Source organism: Sinocyclocheilus grahami, unplaced genomic scaffold, assembly GCF_001515645.1.
Source record: "Sinocyclocheilus grahami isolate Dianchi unplaced genomic scaffold, SAMN03320097.WGS_v1.1 scaffold210.1, whole genome shotgun sequence".
NCBI classification, from domain to species: Eukaryota; Metazoa; Chordata; class Actinopteri; order Cypriniformes; family Cyprinidae; genus Sinocyclocheilus; species Sinocyclocheilus grahami.
The window spans coordinates 327,816-348,600 of NW_015505389.1; the positions used below are offsets into that span (position 1 = coordinate 327,816).

At 38.2% G+C, this 20,785-nt stretch overlaps 1 protein-coding gene across 1 annotated transcript in view; it reads right to left on the reverse strand.

Moving 5' to 3' along the window:
• hivep3a (HIVEP zinc finger 3a) overlaps positions 1-12,882 on the reverse strand; it is a 20,821-nt gene extending 7,939 nt beyond the window's left edge. The window contains exons 1-4 of the mRNA XM_016286485.1: positions 8,964-12,882; positions 8,355-8,494; positions 2,278-2,453; positions 84-185 (exon numbers count right to left, since the gene is read on the reverse strand). Coding sequence (XP_016141971.1) covers positions 84-185; positions 2,278-2,453; positions 8,355-8,494; positions 8,964-12,713 — 4,168 coding nt within the window. The 5' untranslated portion in view covers positions 12,714-12,882. The remainder of the gene's footprint in view (positions 1-83; positions 186-2,277; positions 2,454-8,354; positions 8,495-8,963) is intronic.
• Between the last annotated feature and the right edge of the window lie 7,903 nt (positions 12,883-20,785).

Sequence of the window (20,785 nt, forward strand, 5' to 3'; positions counted from 1 at the left end):
TATATATAAATTATATTTAAAACAGGTTACAATTTGAAGCCTTTTCCCAATCAAAAGTTCGTCAAAATGCTTTTCTTTCTCACCTCCTTCATCTGTTTCAAGCTCACACTGGACTGGTCCTGGAGCAGTTCCCTCTGGACACCTCTTCCCATGAGCCTTTGACTTCATATGTTTAGTTAGGTTCCCTGCGGAAAGCAGTTTCAACATGGGAACACAAAAGAAAATAAGAAGTGTATTTATATCATGTGCATCCCTGTGAGATTACAGGTGTAGACTTCATCATGTGCATATAAAAAAACATCTGATAGATCTAGTGATTATAACATCTGTTATACAATAAAACCCCTATCTTTCTTGTGTTTACAACATTTCTGACTAAAACAGAAAGGTAGAGCACATATTGTTGTGTTTGTCCTTTTCGTAAATTAGTTTACAAAAAAATAAGAATTGAGAAGAAACACATTGAATTAAATGTGACATTTTGAAGCAAAAAGAGTGAAACAGTATTTTCTTGTAAAACATACTTCAATAATCTTTATTTACAACTTAAATCATTTTTACAGTGTACTGCTAGTCCAGGGCAGTGGTGGACAGGAAATATTTTTACTTCGTTACAATAGGGGAGACTGGGGGCAATTTTAAAAATGTTTACTTTTTCTTTCATAACTCACAGACTACTTGAAATACACTAGTCATGTTTTAATACAAGAAACAAGTACAGGTGCACTAATTAATAATACAATTGATATATTTTCACTAATAAGGACAAAGACTATAATATTAAATTAAATGCATGAAGTCAGAGTGTTACATTTGCCTCATGGTGTTTGGGGGCAATTGTAACACTGAAAAATAAGTCATATTGACCCACTATATATCAAATAAAAACCTACCTCAAAATAATCACTTTACTGCTGTAGTATCTCATAATGTTACCTAAGTTTTTATTTTATTTTTTTGTATATGGTTCAACTTCTTTTAGATATCAGGCATCATTTGAATTCAAACAGCGATAAAATCTCGTATGCTAGCTAGCCACATCTATATTAGCATAGTTTGTTCATGTGAAAAAATTTATGTACGTTTAAATTCGCAGTCATCTAAACCTTAGACAGCAGAAGAAAAATACTACACATCCAAAAAGTAACTTTCATACCTCAAAATCAGTATTTTGTTAAAAACCTCTGCTGAGGTGAAATGATTGTGCTCCTTTTTCACAGGTAAAGAGAGAATCCTACTGAGCATGTGCAGATTAAGTGTCTTGTTTCTGATTGGAGGAATTGAGTGCGTTACAATTGCCCCGGTCTCCCCTACTTAAAGGGTTAGTTCACCCAAAAAATTAAAATTCTGTCATTAATTTCTCACCCTCGTGTTATTCGAAACCCGTAAGACCTTCGTTCATCTTCGGAACTCAATTTAAGATATTTTTGATGAAATCTGAGGGCACTCTGACCCTCCCATAGACAGCAAGGTAACTACCACGTTCAAGGTCCAGAAAAGTACCAAGATGATCGACAAAGTAGTCCGTGTGACCACAGTTCACGACAGTATCATGACGCGAGCGTGTGGCGGCGCCAGCGCTGACCTAGTTCCAGCGTGATGACGTCATTGGTCGATCATCTTGGTACTTTTCTGGACCTTGGATGTGGTAGTTACCTTGCTGTCTATGGGAGGGTCAGAGAGTCCTCAGATTTAATCAAAAATATCTTAATTTGTGTTCCGAAGATGAACGAAGGTCTTACGGGTTTGAAACAACACGAGGGTGAGTAATTAATGACAGAATTTTCATTTTTGAGTATTTTTATTTTGAGAAATATTTACTTTTACTTCACTACATTCCAAAGCGAAAATATCATCGTTTTTACTCCGCTACATTTCTTAAAAACATGTCGTTCCTCGTTATTTTGAAGAAATCGTCACCCGCTCCGAGATACGACAGCGCTGTCCGATTCTTTCCAATAAACCTGTTTAATCGGTTCACAAATCGCACTGAACAATTCATTCATGAATTGGATTGAGCGCATTGCAGCTGTTCTCCAGTCGACAACTCACTGATTCAAATGATTCAGTCAGAGTGAGTCTCCAGTTAACAAATTACTGAATTCACAAGAACGGGAGCATGCGTGACTGATGGCATGAAAAGTAAGTTACTAATGTTGAATTTTAGGATTTATTATTATATATAATTATTATTAATATTATTACTAAAATTTAATACGTGCAGATATGGACTAAAATCCACAAATCTCCATTCCACAGCTGTGCAGCATTCAGTACCTTTGGTTTTGAAGGCGATGTTACAGTGCTGGCAGACGAAGGGCCGAGCGTCCGTGTGCAGCCGTATGTGTTTGCGCAGCATGCTGGGTTTCTTACAGCGTATTCCACACTCTTCACATACATATCTGCCCCTCCCGCGGCCGCGGACATACACATACTCCTCGCTCGACCTGTAGCTGGAAAACACAACATAACCGCTGAAAGAACAGACTGTGTGAACCTTCCCTGACCGATAACAGATGAACTACTAAAGGGTAGGACTAGAGATAACCAAGAAATGTCTTTCTTTTGTGGAAGGGAATAGAAATCATGGAGAATGGCAGGAGTAGTTATCATAATGGGGACTGGGGCTGTTAAACTTTAACAATGACAAAACAAGCATCACAGAAGTATCAGAAACGTAGTAGTAATGTACCAAAAAGAAAATTCTTGCCCAAAGCTAAAAATTATGAACACACTGGGCTGAAATCAAAACACAAATTTTGAATTACAGATATTGTTTAGAATAACTGAACAAGTTTTATAATTTAAGATGTCAGATGTCATTGTTTCTTGCATGTCTTCTTGTGAGATCAATGTATAATCATTGATGACAAACTTGACGCATTGCATTGAGATTCGAGACATATGGCGGAGGGGAAATTTATTTCCTCAAATAAAGCTATCTTATGGCGTCGCAAAGATTTGGAATATATCATACAAGCTACATGGACTACTTTTGTCATTTTTGGAGCTTGACAGTTCTCAAAACAGCACTCTGAAACCCTTCTGAACCATTCTGAGAAAGAACACTTTAGCATACTTCTTAAAAGAGTACTTATTATACAAACAATATACTTAAGTGTAAACTAAATGTAATATTTTCACACACTTTATTGCATGTTAATTGTAATTGTATTATACATGTTTTATTATAATTCTAATATAGTCTAATTGTATAAAAAGTCAATTAGCTAGCCTAAAATGGGCATAACTACTTCTACTGTCTTTGAAATATGGTTATAGTGTACTACTGAATGTACTGACAAGCATTTATGGAAACTAAAATGTAATTTCTAATGAAAATTGTGTGTCATGTATTTAAATACATTTGTAAATACAGATTTGTAATGGAGAATTTGCAATTAAGTGCATTATACAGTTTTTTTTACTTTAAATGTAATATCAACACACTACAGTTAAAGCTATACTCAAGTACATGCGCTTTAGTATGTTAGTCTACACACAGTAAGTGTACTTCTTTAAAGGCTGACAAAAGATTATTAAAACATTCTTTTAAAATGTACTTTAAAATAAAGCTTTTAATTTCACATAATTATAAAGGGCGCTTTTTAAAAATGTACTTACGTGTGTTAAGAAACAGTCATGAAAGTGCACTTAAGTGCATTTTCATTCATTAAAATTGTTACCTGCAAGTAGAGTTTTTTATGTTTTTTTTTTTAAAAACTGTAATTTTGTAAGATCTGAAGTACAATACAAGTGCACATTCAATAATTAAGCACACTTATTTTTGTATTTCATGTGATTACATGTGGGTTTGGTGATTAAATTATTTTTAAAAATGTACTTACGTGTGTTAAGAAACAGTCATGGAAGTGCACTTAAGTGCATTTTCATTCATTCAAATTGTTACCTGCAAGTAGAGTTTTTAATGTTTTTTTTTTTAAACTGTACTTTTGTAAGATCTGAAGTACAATACAAGTGCACATTCAATAATTAAGCACACATATTTTTGTATTTCAAGTGATTACATGTGGGTTTGGTGATTAAATTATGACAGATGCTGAATTTATAACCACATACTAGTATACTACTCTTACTATTTGTACTATTTATATCTTTCTCTGGCAGGAATAGTAAGAGTAGTATGCTAGTACGCAGTTCCGAATTTTCAACGTTTTGCGTGAACTAACCCTTTAACTGGCCGAAATGAGTGCAACAAAAAGGTGAATTATATCAGCAATACTAGTAATATTTATTCAATGTTAAACAAACAGAATGGAACAGCAAACAACACTTGTAGGTTGACGTTGAAACTGGAAGTTCTCAACATCACCTCTAGGTTAATTAAAATAGCAGTGGAGCGTAGCCTCTGGGCTGGAATACGTACATAAAGAGGCCTATACATTGATCTCACAAATCTGTGTGGGAGATCTGATCTCCAATCTATAGCACCTGCACGCTACGCTTTTAAAGCTACTCTTAAACAGCTTGATATGCTTGGCACAGTCCCTCTTTCAGACACCACGCGTGTATATATATCCATATACACCCCCTCCGCCTACCCACAGACACACACGGGTAGTCTGGCTGGGTATCCACCCTGTTTGTGTCCAGAAAGTCCCAAAACGGGGCCTCCACTTGACCTCAAACAAAGCGCCATTTATAATGTCAAGAACTAAGGCCCCCCTCCCTTTACCACCACCCCGGCTCAAACATGGGGTTCTTGCAATGCTGCTCTGTGCCCAGAGTCCAAGCATCTGTGCCAATCCAAACAGCTGAGAGGGGGGTAACCCTGGACCCGACCCGATGCTCATAACCAACAACATGGGTACAAATCAAGAACTGTGTGCCAGCTTTCTTAAAAATAACAGCCATAATAGAGTTCAATTTTGAGCAGTTTAGTGTTTTAGTTTTAGGCCATGCAGCTATTAAATTCGTGGTTGAATACAATATTTTCCCAAAGTAACAGACTACTGTTCTTCACACAGTAAAAATGAAATTAATGTGATCCAATAACAAATGTCATTCCAGACATACGAGTAAATGATGCCCAGATTCAGTAAGAATTTAATGCTTTTTAAAGTATCTTATGCTCATCAAGGCTGCATTTATTTGATCCAAAATACAGTAAAACAGTAATATTGTGAAGTATTATTACAATTCTATTTTAATATGTTCAAATGTAATTTATTGCTGTGATCAAAGCTGTATTTTCAGCATCATTACTCCAGTCTTCAGTGTCACATGATCCTTCAGAAATCATTCTGATATGCTGATTTATTATCAGTGTTGAAAACAGTTGTGCTAATTTTTTTCAGGAATCTTCAATGAATAAAAAGTTAAAAATATCAGCATTTATTCAAAATAGAAATCTTTTGTAAGAATATACACCACTGTTAAAAAAATTTAGGGTCAGCACTTTTTTTTTTTTTTTGGAAATTGATAAAAAGTGATAGTAAAAACTACTAAAAGCCACTCTCTCATGAACGCGCGTTCAACAGTTAGCGGAAACTAGAGATTATGGTTTATAAAGTTTTAAATATGGATATTTTTCTTACACAAACTCATTGATTTGCTTCAGGAGGCCTTTATTAACCCCCCGGAGCCTGTGAAGCACTTTTTTATGATGGATTGGCGGAGTTTATTGGGCTTCTATTGGATTATTGAATATCACTCATTCACTGCCATTATAAAGCTTGGAAGAGCCAGGACATTTTTTAATATAACTCCGATTGTATTCGTCTGAAAGAAGAAAGTCATATACACCTAGGATAGCTTGAGGGTGAGTAAATCATGGGGTCATTTTCATTTCTGGGTGAAGTATCCTTTTAAAAGTTGATAAATTGTGCAGAAACCACGTAATTGACCTCCACCTGAAACGCTGACTAAATTAATTTTCTAAACTTTCACGCAAAATCACTCCCCTCATACCTCAGAGCTTCCATTTTAAGATTCACAAACCACCTTCAGTCTTTTCATTCTGAAGGGACAGAAATGTGTCCTAAACTCGGTTTTAACGGATTTAAAAATTATCATTATATGTGAATTTTTTATTATTAAAACCAGAAGCATAACATCATATCCTGTTCCTATATTCTAATATAATATAAATATATTTTTAAATTCTAATATTTTTAAAGTCTAATATAACCATGGCTTTATACTAACCACAATGTTGTGTGCAGTGAATTATTGACATTTTACTTTTGTACTTCAAACAGGAATGGTACTGTTTGGTTGCCACTTAGAATCTGGATATTGAAGCAAATCCAGTTGAAAACCACTGCCGTAAATCTTTTAAGATATTGGTTTTTCATTCACATAAAAACACCTCAAAATGTGAGTTTACTGCATCTTGGACATCTCCATATGCCTTCAGCTCAATGACCAAAATCATTGATGCAGTATGGTGTAAATGGGACTCTGTGGGGCTCTAGGTAGTTTCCTGGCTCGGGCTGTGTAACAGACGGTCCGTGTTGGCTCTGACAACCAACTGATCTCCTGCAGCAGGGCAAGAACAACACTGCTCAAAATACTGACAAACTGGTGACAGAAAGCCACCATACTTACAGCATTAGCAGGGTGTACAGTGCAGGAACTACGACAGAAGTAAAAGACTCTAGCTTTCAGATGGATGAGGAGAAGAGAAACACCACAGCTGCTGCATCTATGTCAGTATTAAAAGCCAGATTTGAATTAAAATTGATACCTGCTTGCAAGGTATCAAAAATAAATGTTAGTTGTTTTTTTCTCTCTCTAAATGAAATGGTGTATCTATGGAAGTGTGTTTACACCACTGTATAAAACATTTAAAAAGTGCCACTGTATAAAAAAAAGGAAATTGCAACATTTTATCTCATAATTCTGACTTTTTACTTGCAGTTTACATCTCCCAAGTCTGACTTTATTTCTCAAAACTGTGACTTTTCTTTCTCACAATTGCGAGTTTGTATTTTGCAATTTCTTCTTTTTTCTCACAGTTGTGAGTTTATATCTTGCAGTTCTGACTTTATAACTCACAATTTGCAAGAAAACAATTGCAGGGAAATGGGCTTCCATATATATCAGAGTTGGCCTTGTAGTTTTCATGATGAATCACAAATTAGTATGCAAGTATTTCAGTGACATTATCACTTGGTTTCATTATGTATGGCCGAATAAACCTAACTTTAGTATTACATTTTGCAAGTACAATGTTTACAAAAAGCAAAAACAGACAGCACATAGATAGCATACATGAGGATTATGTATCTACAAACAGTTTGAATTGAGGTTTGCTGAATTGCTTACAGAAAATAGTGAAAAAAGCAACAAAATATGTATTCCTATACAACGCTGCGTTGCAAACACTGTAGCTAAGATATATTGAAATCATCTACGGCCACATCCATACGAAGCCAAAGCTTTTCCTATCCGATCTTTTTTTTTTCTTCGTTCTAAAAAAATAATTCCGTAAGCATGGCATCGTCTCAAGAAATATCTGCGTACACACGAAACCATTGAAACCGACTCAAAACGATGTAGTATACATGCCAGACCAGTATGTGGCGCTGTAATTCTGCCACAGAGATACACTAAAAATAGAGAAGAAGACTTGGAGCATGCACATAAACCTTGCATTTTTGCTTTAGTAATTTTTGATTGTGCTTTAGTAAAGTTAATAGGCTAGGTAGCTTCCGCAGCATGAACACAAGCACGTAGTCCGCCATTGTTGTTGTTGTTGCTGTTACGGGACGTAGCGGTGTCTGACTAGGGTCGAGATGTGGGGTGATGACATTATCATTTCACAAAATATACGGATTGGCTGTACACACGAAAACGCAAGGGTGTCGTTTTCAGATTTATCCACTCTGGGACCCGATTTAATAGTATTACATTTTGCAAGTACAATGTTTACAAAAAGCAAAAACAGACAGCACATAGATAGCATACATGAGGATTATGTATCTACAAACAGTTTGAATTGAGGTTTGCTGAATTGCTTACAGAAAATAGAGAAAAAAGCAACAAAATATGTATTCCTATACAACGCTGCGTTGCAAACACTGTAGCTAAGATATATTGAAATCATCTACGGCCACATCCATACGAAGCCAAAGCTTTTCCTATCCGATCTTTTTTTTTTCTTCGTTTTCTTCACGGTCGTTTTCAGATTTATCCACTCTGGGACCCGATTTAAAAAAATAGCGGTTTCATGCTCCCAAAACGCCGGATCCATCTGGACGAAATGTAGATACGATACAACATTTTTACATACTGTATACAGCTAAACGCGTCTCTGTGTGGACGGGCTCTACATCATCACACTTTTACAGACTACATTTGTAAAAGTGTTATATATTAGTATGACTTACCCTCCTTCACAAATCTGAACCCGTGAGCTATATTTGGAGGTAGATAGTTGATCCTCCTTCTCCTCTGTTGTTTTCTTTTCTACCTCTTTCAACTCAGCTTGCTGGGCTTCTTTCGGTTCTGTGCACTGAGTGGCATGTACCTACACTCGAGAGAGACACGGGCAAGTTCACCAACCCTATTCCGGGTGCCCAGGGAGACAGAGATGGGGGGAAGTCTCATTCAACATTTTCCAGATAGCATTAGAACTGATTTACTTTTACGTTGCCATGTCATGTCAAGTGTAAGTTTAAAAAAAACAAATACAAAAGACAAAAAGACTGGAATGTGGACTGATTAGATTAAAATACCTTTTAAATTACTGAAACACTCATATATATTTTAAAATACTGAGCTAAACAAACATAAGCCCCCAAGTTAATAAAATTAATGTCATCTAGCATATCAGTCATTCTCCCTGTTATAAAATGTTTTGAGAACATGGTAGCTGGTTAAACAACTAATGACCAGCTTTGAGCAGCTAGGAACTAGCAACCATGTTCCAAAACACAGCTGCAAATGTAATAATGTTCATGCATTGACTAGATAAATTCAAGAGTTGTTACATTTACCTCAGTCGTGTTAGGCTTTTGGGAGTCAGGTGTTTCTTGCTTCCTGTCAAGAGAGGGTGACATGTCCGCCATGGTGTAGATAAGTGCTGCATGTGTCTGCCTGCAGTGCAACAGGGCTAGCATGTCCTTGCTTGTCAGGCCAGGAGGGTATGGGTTGCGGGTACTTGTACACCATGAGGAATAGACAGAGTTTTGTTGTTCACTCTGTATGGATGGATTGGGTTTTATGTAGTTTAGATAGCACCAGCTAAAATTAACGTTAGTGTTAAGAGTCGGAAATGATGGTTCTTTGTGTTCTATAGGGAAGATGACACTTTGCTCATCAAGTCTTTCTTCCTTCTTGCATTCGATCAAAACTTTATCATTTTCACTTTCATTTTCCTGACTGTCCATCTCCTCTTTCACTCGTTTTTGTTGTTGCTCACTTTCTGGGCTGAGCTCCTCACTGCTTCTGGGGGACAGCACACGTTTGGTTGCGCCAGCACTTACTGATTTAGATCCATCAGATATTGGTTGTTGGTCTATGATTTCAAACCTTGAGGCCACTGCAACTGAACTGGCTCCAGAGCAGCAAGGATCCTGAGGACTTGAGGCAAATGTTTGTGAAACTGTAGTATAAATGGAGCCTGCATAATGTGGAAGATGTGAATTAAGTCGGACTGGAATTATCTGGGCTGGTAAAGGTCTCAGTAGTTCTGGGTTTGAAGTAACATCAAAACCAATATTCTGATGGTGATAATGAGTGAGGTATGGTTGATTGACCCTTGTATCAGAATTCACCAATTTATTCTCCACTGGAATTTCAAGCTTGAGTCCTGTCGACATTGAAGAATAATGAGCTCTGGCAGCACCTGATGCACAAAGCAGACTTCCCAATGTTGAGGGCTGGTCAGCATGAAACTGCTGGGTATTTTCTGATAAAAAATGCTGTGATTGCATGATCTGCTTCTCACCAAATGAGTGAAGAGTATTGCTTAACATCACACGATGGGTGGTGTTTGGGCTGTAGGAGGTGTCTGGGCTATAGCTGGGTGATGTGTTAGTCCTTTTAGTTGGAGAACTGGTGTTGAAGACTTTAGAAGATTGGTCTTCCTCCTCAGGTTCCCTCACTGCACTATGCCTCATTAGAAGGCATTTCCGCCGTTCTCTCCATCCTGCAGGGGTTCGATCTGGAGACAAACTACTGTAGTCAAATGACTTGCTGCGAGTTTCCGTAATAAGGTTAGCATGTTGAGGAACATAGGGTGCCTGCTCAGATGCAGAGCGCCTCATTTCTCTGTGAGAATTTGTAGGAATTGTTAAAGTATGAGTGGCTCTTGATCTCCTAGTTGGTGTCGTATCTGCATCACCTTTGCACGCCTCTTCAAATGATGTTGATCGACTGGAGATATGAGTCACACAACTGTCTTGACTTGGGCTGTGAGGCAGGGACATTGATTCAAAGCTTGAGTCCCCTGATGACTGGGCAGCTTCTGCGAGACGAAGACGTTTCTTTTTAGGCGGTAACTTCTCAATTGGAAGTTGGGCCAAAGTTGGACTTCTTTGGGGCCATTGGAACTCACTGACCTTTTCAATTTCCTTCATTTTAGGAACAGTTGGAGGGGGTGATACTGCTATGGTGTTGGTGTTTGAATCTTCAGTGACCAAGATTTCTGGCACTTGGACATTGTGTTGGCGTACAAGTTTACGGAAGGAAGGTTTAGTTGCCTGCTGCTTTGATTGTGAGTAAGGAGAACAATGAGAGACATCATGAGAGTGTGAGACCTCATCTGGTCCAGAGGTTTTTAAAGCACTATCATGTTTCTCAAATGAACTAGTATGCTGTATGACAGATATTCCTTTCAAAGCCCCTTCTGTATCATGTTCTTGACCCAGTTCAATGGTCCCTTTAATAGGCTGTTCACAAGATGGTGTAGATCCTTTCAGTGGTATATAAGAAACAGAGGGTAAAGAAGGATCTTCAAGTTCAATACTTTCTTCTTTCCTTCTTTTTCTAAATGCAAAAGCACCAGGACGATTTGTGTGTGTTCTTGTGGGCTCTTCCACTTGACAGACTTGACTTTCAGTTTGTTCAGAAATGTGAACCATGCAGCAGTGTTGTTTGTGTGTTTGACATCCCTCCCAGTCATTAAAAACTATACCACATGCATCACACTCAAATGACTCTTGTTTCTGGCTGGGATCTGGCACTGAGGGATGAAATGGTGATCTGGAATAGGATTGTTCCTCCATGGCCATTTCAGCACCTATGGGCAATTCAATGGCAGGCTGTCGTCTTAGCATACCATGACGCCGATTCTGAACTGGCTGCTGGTCATCAAAGGATTGGCTAAGGCGAAGGCTACGAGACATTTCAGACACATCACTAACACCTGCATCTGAGGGCATAGAGTGACTTCTTAGAAGAGGAGCAGTGGTGGTTGGGTCAGCTTGCTGGATACTAAGAGAATGGTGCTGAAATTTCTCACAAGGTACACCAAGAGTAATAGAACCACTGCTCTTTGCACTCAAATCTAATTCTTTTGGACTGTGAAGAAAGGACTCTTTAGAAGAGGTTGGCTTCACTTCTGTGCTGCTTTTCCTAGAGAGTGAGAACCTTCTGGGTTTGACACTGTCAATCTTACTGGTGTCTACCACAGCCTCATTAATGGTGATGAGTTTAGTTATGTGGTCAATAACTTGCTTTTTAGGCACAGTGAATGGAATTCTTTTCCCTTCTTGCCCAGCAGGATTGTCATACTGTTCACGAGCAGTCCTTTGTAAATGACCAAGGCGACCAAACTTTCCAAGGATGACCTCTGCATAGCTTTTGACACTTGTGTTTGGTGGACTATCTTGAGAGACTTCCGTGCTCTCAGATCGAGAAAAATAGCCAGACTCTGTGCTACCTTTGCTATTTAGACCAAACGACGAGGATGCTTCATCAGATGATCCTATAGGTGTTCGTCTTCCTCTGCTAAGTCTCATTGCAAGTCTCTTTTTAACTGCATGGGAGTCTTCTATACCTTGTAACTGTCCCTCAGAACACTTTTCTAAGACATCTGACTTTTGAGTGGACATTCTTTGTGCTTCTAAAAAGGAAGATGGTTGGCTTTCTTCATCTGATTCTGTTAGTGGCTCCTCTGAACAACTTATACCTGGTCCCTCCGTTTCTGCAGTCAGACCAGCTTTCACCCTATGAGTGTGGGACTTTCTGTGTTTGTAAAGATTACTTTTAGTCTTGAAGGAGAACCCACATGGTGCACAGGGGTAAGGTCTCTCTCCAGTGTGGGATCGAATATGTTTCTGAAGCACGCTGGGCTTAGCACAAGCACGTCCACAGTATGAGCACACATATTTTCCGGGCTTTTGAGGTTTACGCTCACGTTTTTGTCTAGGTGTAACTTCCAGGGTCTCATCCGTGGAACAGGATGGTATAGCTGATACTTCTGAGGATGAACCTCCAGATGGCATTTCACTAGGCTCCCTCATGTTAGAAACAAGACATCCAGAACTTCCAGATGCCCTTGGTGACATTTCCTCTTCAACAGTGTCTGTCTCCTGAGCAGTTTTCCTCTGTAATCTGAGACGCTTTCTCTCAATATTAAGATGTTTTTGCTGTTGTGCATGTTGCTGCTGCTTGACAACCTTGTTCTGTTCATGATACTGCGGGACTGAATGTGGCTGGGGGCTGTCCACTGAAGTCTCATTCTGCTTTTCTAAACCTCCAGATTGCTCCCCTGTGGTCAACTGGCTATGCAAGGCCTCCATAAAATGGGATGAAAGCTTGAGGTACTGTTTATTCCAGACTGTATGAAGGACCAATTAATTTATGACCATTCAGAGCATCGCATAATACTTTGTTCCACATAACATATGCATAGATTGTACATATCTGTCCTAACTGGAGCATTCTGTATACATTATTGCTTAATGTGAGAAGAACGTCTTCAAAAGGAATTATATGAAATACAACTACAATTTTTTTTCAGTTTTTCAGTTACAGGAAATTCTGCCTCTTCTGTTTCTTGTTCATTCTTGTCCTTGAAAATCCATGGCAACTATGTTTTTCCACGAATGCTCTCAAGTCCCAGTATTCTGCAGGTGCTTTATGATGATCCACTTCAGAGATTTGAATTCTGGGAAATATCAGAAAACAACAAAATTTACATTATTGCTTAATGTGAGAAGAACGTCTTCAAAAGGAATTATATGAAATACAACTACAATTTTTTTCAGTTACAGGAAATTCTGCCTCTTCTGTTTCTTGTTCATTCTTGTCCTTGAAAATCCATGGCAACTATGTTTTTCCACGAATGCTCTCAAGTCCCAGTATTCTGCAGGTGCTTTATGATGATCCACTTCAGAGATTTGAATTCTGGGAAATATCAGAAAACAACAAAATGAGTCACGGTCAATTCTATATTATAACTAAAACTTATAAAATACATTACACAACACACTTTATATTCGTGTGTGTAGCAATACTCAAAACCTTCAGGCCACACAAAGCACTCACACAGGTACATATGTGAACATTAGAAAGATGTCACCTGTCAGTTATAACAACAGATAGCAGTTATCGGCATGAGTTTGTACTTGGTATTTCCAACAATGCAGAAAGACGGGTATTGTTACAGTTTGCTTGGTACTAAAGTACCAACACTTTTGACATCATTGAATCACTAAATGAACTACATCTAATACAACTGTAGCTAACCTTCTTCCTGTTCAGTTGTAACAGTTGTTCACTTTGACTGTTAAAAGAAAACTGGTTAAAACAAACTGTCTAACTGGACTAAAAAGAACATAACAAGGCATTAGGGCTTCTATAATATCTGTGTATGTGCAAATAAAAAGAGAGAAAAAGAGGTCTAAGTAGAATGTATTGAAACAAACAGTGAAGACTATGGGCTTTTTGGTATTCTTAACAAAAACACAATTTAAGACAGCATTGATGCTTGTGAAAATAAATTCTGACACTGCTTTCACTAGAACACAATAAGGAATTAGGCATCCCACTCACTGACCAGCTGGTATTGGCACCCACGCTTTGCTTTAGGGGGCGGTTAGGTGTGGAACCACAGGAGATCCTGCTGGTACATATCAAAATCACTGCCAACTATACATTCCAGCAGAATTGTTGTGTGAATCCAACTAGTGTTCACAGACTTCCAATTATAGTGAAAACAGAACATATTGATGAGTTTATTAGTAAAGTATGCTGCATTGCGCATACATACAGGTAGTAGTGTAGTGTAGAGAATCTGACAGGTGACAATTACATTCAGTTAACCAAAATAATTGATTCAAGGAAAATTAACAAATACTCATTGAAACTCTAAACAGATCTGTGTGTTTTAACAAAACAATGCACTGTGGTTTGAAGAACTCAAATCAAAAAGGTTGAAACAACAAGATCTGAACCTCAGCTTACAAAAAAGATAAAACTGCCTGGCTTGTATTCACATGTCATTCTTTGGCTCACGATTTGTTGGGTTTGATGAGGATATGTAGGTCGGACGGATAGTGTAGGAGGCCTAAAACATGGTGGTTGTCTGGACTTGGATGTGAGTCAAGCAAGCATTCATCTCTCTAGAACCACCTGTTCTGTCCTCCCACTCAAAAACACTGGCGACCTTGAATCTCGGACTGCAGTGGCACATCATAATGACTCATTTTAGATTGAATACAGTTCTATAACCGTTCCACAATTCTGTATTCAAACTACACACATTGCTTCTACAGAGAGGCCCGATCTGTCTTCTCTGAACTGCTTTTCCAAACATGTTCTTGATTAGGAGTCAGGATTAGAATTCAACTCGAAACACACAAAGCCGTCTTTTGAGGTAAACCCATAAAGTCTCTGCAGGTAATCAACTCAACCCATGATGATATCCTACATCACAGACAAAACGAACATTTAAAGGGATTGTGCCAGCAACAGGAAAGAACCAAAGGCACTGATTTGTACTGACTTTATGAGAACATGAAAACATTCAATATGTGGCAAAGAGAATCATCAAGCTGCACTGTACATGATCACTGGGCACCTGTGAGCATTCGAAAATATTTCATAACGAGGTCAGTGACGAGTCTTACCAAACCACAGCGTAACCCTGCCAGGGTCAGATGGTTCGAATCTGGGAATAAAACTTTGTCCACTTTGTCAAAACCACAAACACATAAAACATAAACTTTACACTGTACTTAACAAAATATGTCGTTTAAATACATTTAAGAAAGCTCGCCAATTTTCCCTCGCTCACTAATGGGCACCCAGTGGTGGTTCCTATGGCAACGGCCCTAAACCATGCAATGGCAGATGGAAGCAAAGCTGGAGGGCTAAATTTATCTCCCAGCATCCTCCCTGACTACAGAGTGAGTGCCTGACAAGCCAAGGTGCCCCCCTTTCTTTCCAAAAACCCTCATCTCTTCAGTCAGGAGCTGATGGACGAGGAAAAACAATTTCAGAATCTAGTATTTCTTTTCATTGTTTCGCTTAAAAATAACATCAAGCAAAATCTTACAGTAAAGTCAGATATTTTTTTAATTCAATGCAAGATTGAATTTGCAAAGATGAATGCAATATTTTTTTTATTATTAAATCCAAATTAGCAGACCACAATTAGCAAAGCTCATGATAAATAAACCATTGAATGAAATGCACACACAGATGCTACTCAGAGACTTAAGAGCACATTTTAACCATTTTGGACATTTCTGAGATTTCAAAGCAACAAACGCTCTGTTTGTAGTTACTGCATGGCCATAACGAAATCTCTCGTATAACTTCACATTACATAAACATTACTCATGCAGACAAGAGATAAACAACACAAAGCATCTCAGCTCTGCAGTCTTTCTGCCTCTGTTGATTCACTAAAACCCTGTGTCAGGCAGGTGAAAAGCAGTCTTTTGCCTTTTCTATACATCTGTTATTTTCAGTCTCTAATGTACATATTAGCAAGCCATCAACCGAATTCCAGTGACTTTCATCTACACTGTTCATGTCCATCTCCCAGGATTTAAACTTCCCCTCCCTTCAGTGAAAGAGCCCTAGGCCACCCCGGCATCCATCCGCCCCGAGTCTCATTCATACGGCAGCAGCGTAGAGGAGGACACATACGCAGTACAGTCAGTCCATTCATCCTCTTTTTGCTTGCCTTCTGTACTGGCAGCCATTTGAAACACACACAGTACACTACGGGCAGCACACAACCTCCCAGACTCAACGTCAGCCGGTACACTGTACAACCAGACATATATAACTTTCAAAATTCAGCATAACGCGTAACATAAACCATACAGACAGCTGAGCACCCTTTAAGACAAGCAGCATCATGATCCCGTAAATGTGAGCCCTGCGGAAGTGAACGTGTGTGAAATCTGGTAATTAAGCAGATTAGACTGGTAATCATCAATGTCTTTTACCTGGTAGCTGCAGGTCTCCTCTTCAGCCCTGCTAATGCGTGAGAGCAGTCAAGCTTTGAGTGAAGGCTGAGAGCGTGTGAGTCATAGCAAGAGAGACGGTGAGAGAGAGAGAGGCTGAATGTATGAATGAGCTGCCGTAGTCTAGCGAGCTAACCGTGAGGCGAAGGGGAGGTGAGATTTTACTTCGTGTACGGTGGATGGACAGCAGAGATTTTCAAAGAGTGGGAGGCACAGATGCCACTTATCAATGCCAAAATGTGTCATTTATTTTCAGGTAGGAGGGGGAAATCAAAACTGACCATATTTACTTTACGAACACATCACCTGCATGCTTTTATTGAGAACTATTCATTGGTGCATTGATACAGTGGATGTTATTTTTAAGAATGATTATTGCCTCTTAAATCATCAATTTCCTTTGACATCACATAGGCTGTGCAGGCTATTAGTTTTTTTTTTTTTAGCACACTTGCAGTAAGGTTTTATTCTAGTAATGCCCATCCAGTCAATTCCCAGCGGAACATGGACAAAATTAAGTCTCTTCTACCTTATTTTCTTAATGAATATTTAGCTTTGCTCTGAAATACATTGCATCACATGAGTAAAAAGGACGGCAATTCAGTGTAATGAGCTGTAATGCAATGAAAGCATCCTTTCCAGAAGAAGATCGGGTCTGCTGAATACGCGTATAAAATGGAATGAAAAAAAAGAACTGAAATGGAAAAAGAGTTCAACTAACTGCACCCTCTGACTTAACAGTTGAGTTGTTAAATGTCGGTATTCAAAAATACAATGATTAAAAGAAAAGTCTTTCCAATGAACAATCAGATATCTGTTCAATGTTCTGCAAGTGAAGCATGACATCCAGTTGGGATCCATAATGATGTTTTTGTCCAGCGACCATCAAAAAGTCATTTCTTTATCATATGTTTATATTGTTTAGTAAAATATCTAAATGTTCTATATAAGAAACAATACCTTTTTTTTCTTTTTCATTCATTTAGATCCTCGTTGATCATGTTAGTACTGCATGAACAATGCCGTGTGATAATTTACACAAAATGTGTGCTTAATTGTATTGATGTATTCTTAATTGTAGGATGCAAATGAATGTGCACTTGTAATGTACTTCAATTTAAGAGCATATTTTAAAAAAACTGCCACTTAAGTGTACTTAAAGAGTTTTTCTTGACTCTTTTTTAAGCATAGAAAAAGTACACGTTGTAATACTGTCAGTTTCAGTTTTACTTTCAAGTTCCTTTTTAATAATTGTTTGTAGTGCTTCAAACTACACTTATTTTGAGCATACTAAAGCACATGCACTTGATTATAAACTCTGGTGTGGTATTCAGTATTACATTTAAAGTTAATATATTTGAAAGGCAGTGAATTGCAGCTTCATCATTACAAATGTGTAGGTTTCAATAGAAATGACATTACAGGATATTTTAGTTTACTATAAATGTCAGTACATTCGGTTGTACACTTCAACCATATGTCAAAGACAAGAGAATTAATTACGAAATTGCACATGAAGCTGTACTTAAGTCCTACTGAAGTGGGTCAAAAACCTTTCTAGTTATTTTTTAAATGACGCTTTGGATTTTCGTTTTCCAATGTGGAGAGAGTGAGGGAAAAGACTTCAAGCAGACTTTCCCATTCATCTTTCTGCTGTGCCCATCAGTCCTGAATCTGCACAAGATGGAAAGAATCAGGCCGTGGAAAAAAGGGGATCCAGTTAGAGAGTGGCTCTGGAGAACGTCCACATGTTACTACCCAAACTTGCTGAAACGCCTCCGCTCCAGCTGAAATAAGACCAGGAATTCGGACATCACCACCGTTTTCTACTTATTTCCATTCACACAGTTTGAATGAAGCTGAAGCCCAGTGTGCAATACTGAAGGAAATTGGCTGGTCGGTGAGAAAGCAAACTTGAAACATTCCTGCTGAGAAGACCAGTTTAGACCACAATGAGTTTCAAAGGTGGTTTAGGGTGCTTTGGTTCTTGTCTGGCTGTTTTTATGTCTTGGAATGCCCAATTTGATGTTGATTTGAATTGACAGGTTTGAGTCAAGGTAACAGCTACAATTTTTCATACTGGGAATTTGTTTCAATGAATGGGAAAAGGAAGTGAGAAATTAAATTATGTAAATGGACAACACTTTCCTGTTTTAATATGGTTAGGAAAATCAATGACCACATGAAGGTAAAAATGCCCCCTAAAAAAATCAGGAAAAGCAGAAAACAATAGTTTAAGGTCTTCTCCTATTTAACTTTTACTCTTTTTTTATTCCTTCCTTCCAACCTGGCTGGGGTACATTTGCCAAAAGCATTGTTAGCCAACTATGGTCGCAAGTTCAGTTGTTACCAACATAGTTCAATGATTCTGTGTTTCCCGAAACCATAGTTCAAATGAACGTTCACAGCATCACAAACTTACATGGTAGGAACTACAGCTCTCGACCTGTGGTTGGAAACATAGTTTCTTGTTAGTAAGACTTTTGGATTTAAATAGATTGTGCTCTTGGGAACAATAAGCAAGCAAACATGCATTACATTCCATTTCTTTCATTCTATTTGAATGTGTTTCAATCTATATATTTTAGTGTGTCAACAATCAGCAGTGTTTTTAAAGCGTGTGCATAAATGCATAAGGGAACCTGAAGTATGATGTAAAAGAGAATCCACAATGAATCAATCATAAAATAACGCAAAAACGACAGGGAAAAAAAATAGTGAAGCTAGTCATCAGGTGCAGAGTTCGTTATAGCAGTATCCCAGACATCTAGAATCAGTTAATTAGCATTAGTTAAGATTTCACCACTTGCGTGTGATGCCATAAATTGTGTAACGTCATTGCTATATTGTTGAACCAATGTGGTTCAAACTATGGAGGTGCCACTATGTTACTATGGTTTTGGGAAACAGTCATGACTAGTTGGTTAGTTTCTCCAGTGATGCATTGTACTATGGTAGTTAAGCAGCGAGTTACATTACAGTACATATATTGTACAGGAAATGACCCTGGGTCAGTTAGGGCTGTCACAACAATGCTTATATAAAACAAAGGCAGCAAATGAGCCCTTCTTCCTCTGAGGCAGTGATAAAACCGACAGTATCTGTCTCCTGCAGCCAGGGCCAGAGCAGACAAAACTGTCTGGGTATTTACTTTGCTGAAATCTAAGACATACAGAACAGGAACAAGGAATCAGTCCGTAAATGATGACTAAAATTGGTGTGGTACAACTATGACAAGGGATGGCCTTCTAACAACTATAATCTTCTATGTGGACAAGCAAATCTAGTGATTTTAAAGCCAAAGTATCAAACTGTTAGAAAGTATAAAACATCCACATCACATGATTCTATGATGTAGAACTGCCTGAGTGTGTGATTAATTTTTAACACTGCTGTTTAGGCTACAAGCTTTGGAAAATATTCAGGGTGATGCAGGTGGACACCTGGCAGTCTCCTGGACCATAGACAACAATATTGGCAGTAAGTATTTAGTAAAGACATGGTTCTATGTAACTGTCCTGAGAAACACTTACCTTTTTCAATGACATGGTGCTGGTACATTTGCTTGAGCTGAAACTAAAGTAGGGGAACTACAAACCTCTCTGAATGATGATGTTACTACACAACCTGTTCATAAACAAACATAGCGCATAGCATGCAAACATAGCATGGTCTTAATTTACTCCATATTTAAACTTTTTAGTGTGTTCATGCCATCACAAAGCTGCTTTTCATAGCTCAGCTAGAGCCACTGTGTAACACAACAAACACAAGAATAGGATGTCTGTCAACTGGACATATGTTGCATCACTACATCAGGCATTTCCAGTTTAGACAGCTCCAGTTTTGTTTGTCATTTGGTGCAACCATACCAGCAGCAGCACACTGTCAGTGGAAAGGGGACATGGGGTACCTCAGGGATCTGTCCAGGGCCCTTTTGTTTTTACACATTAGATTACAGCAACAATACTTGCTTTCACAGATTAAACTCTGTAAATTACTGTAAAATTTGGATTCTGGTAAATACACCATATGTGCTGTTCACACAGGCTTTGAAATACTATTCACACATCAGCAACAAAATACCAGGAAACACTGTGATGTGAGAACGTTTTTATGACTTACAAGTGATAGAGCCGTTCACACATAACACAGTTTTTACCTTTAAAAATGCAAGATGCTGGACTACAGTCTCTTTAAATAATAAGGCAGGGTCTCTGCGCCAAAGGAGAAAACTATGGGTTCAATGTCACCTGCAAAACAGCGAGAGACAGTCAGTCACACAGTCTAAACCAGAGGCTAAATATACACCTTAACATAATAAATCTGCTATTAACATACTGAACTGCCTTTTTATAAACCACCAAAAAAAAAGTTTGGACACACCTGCT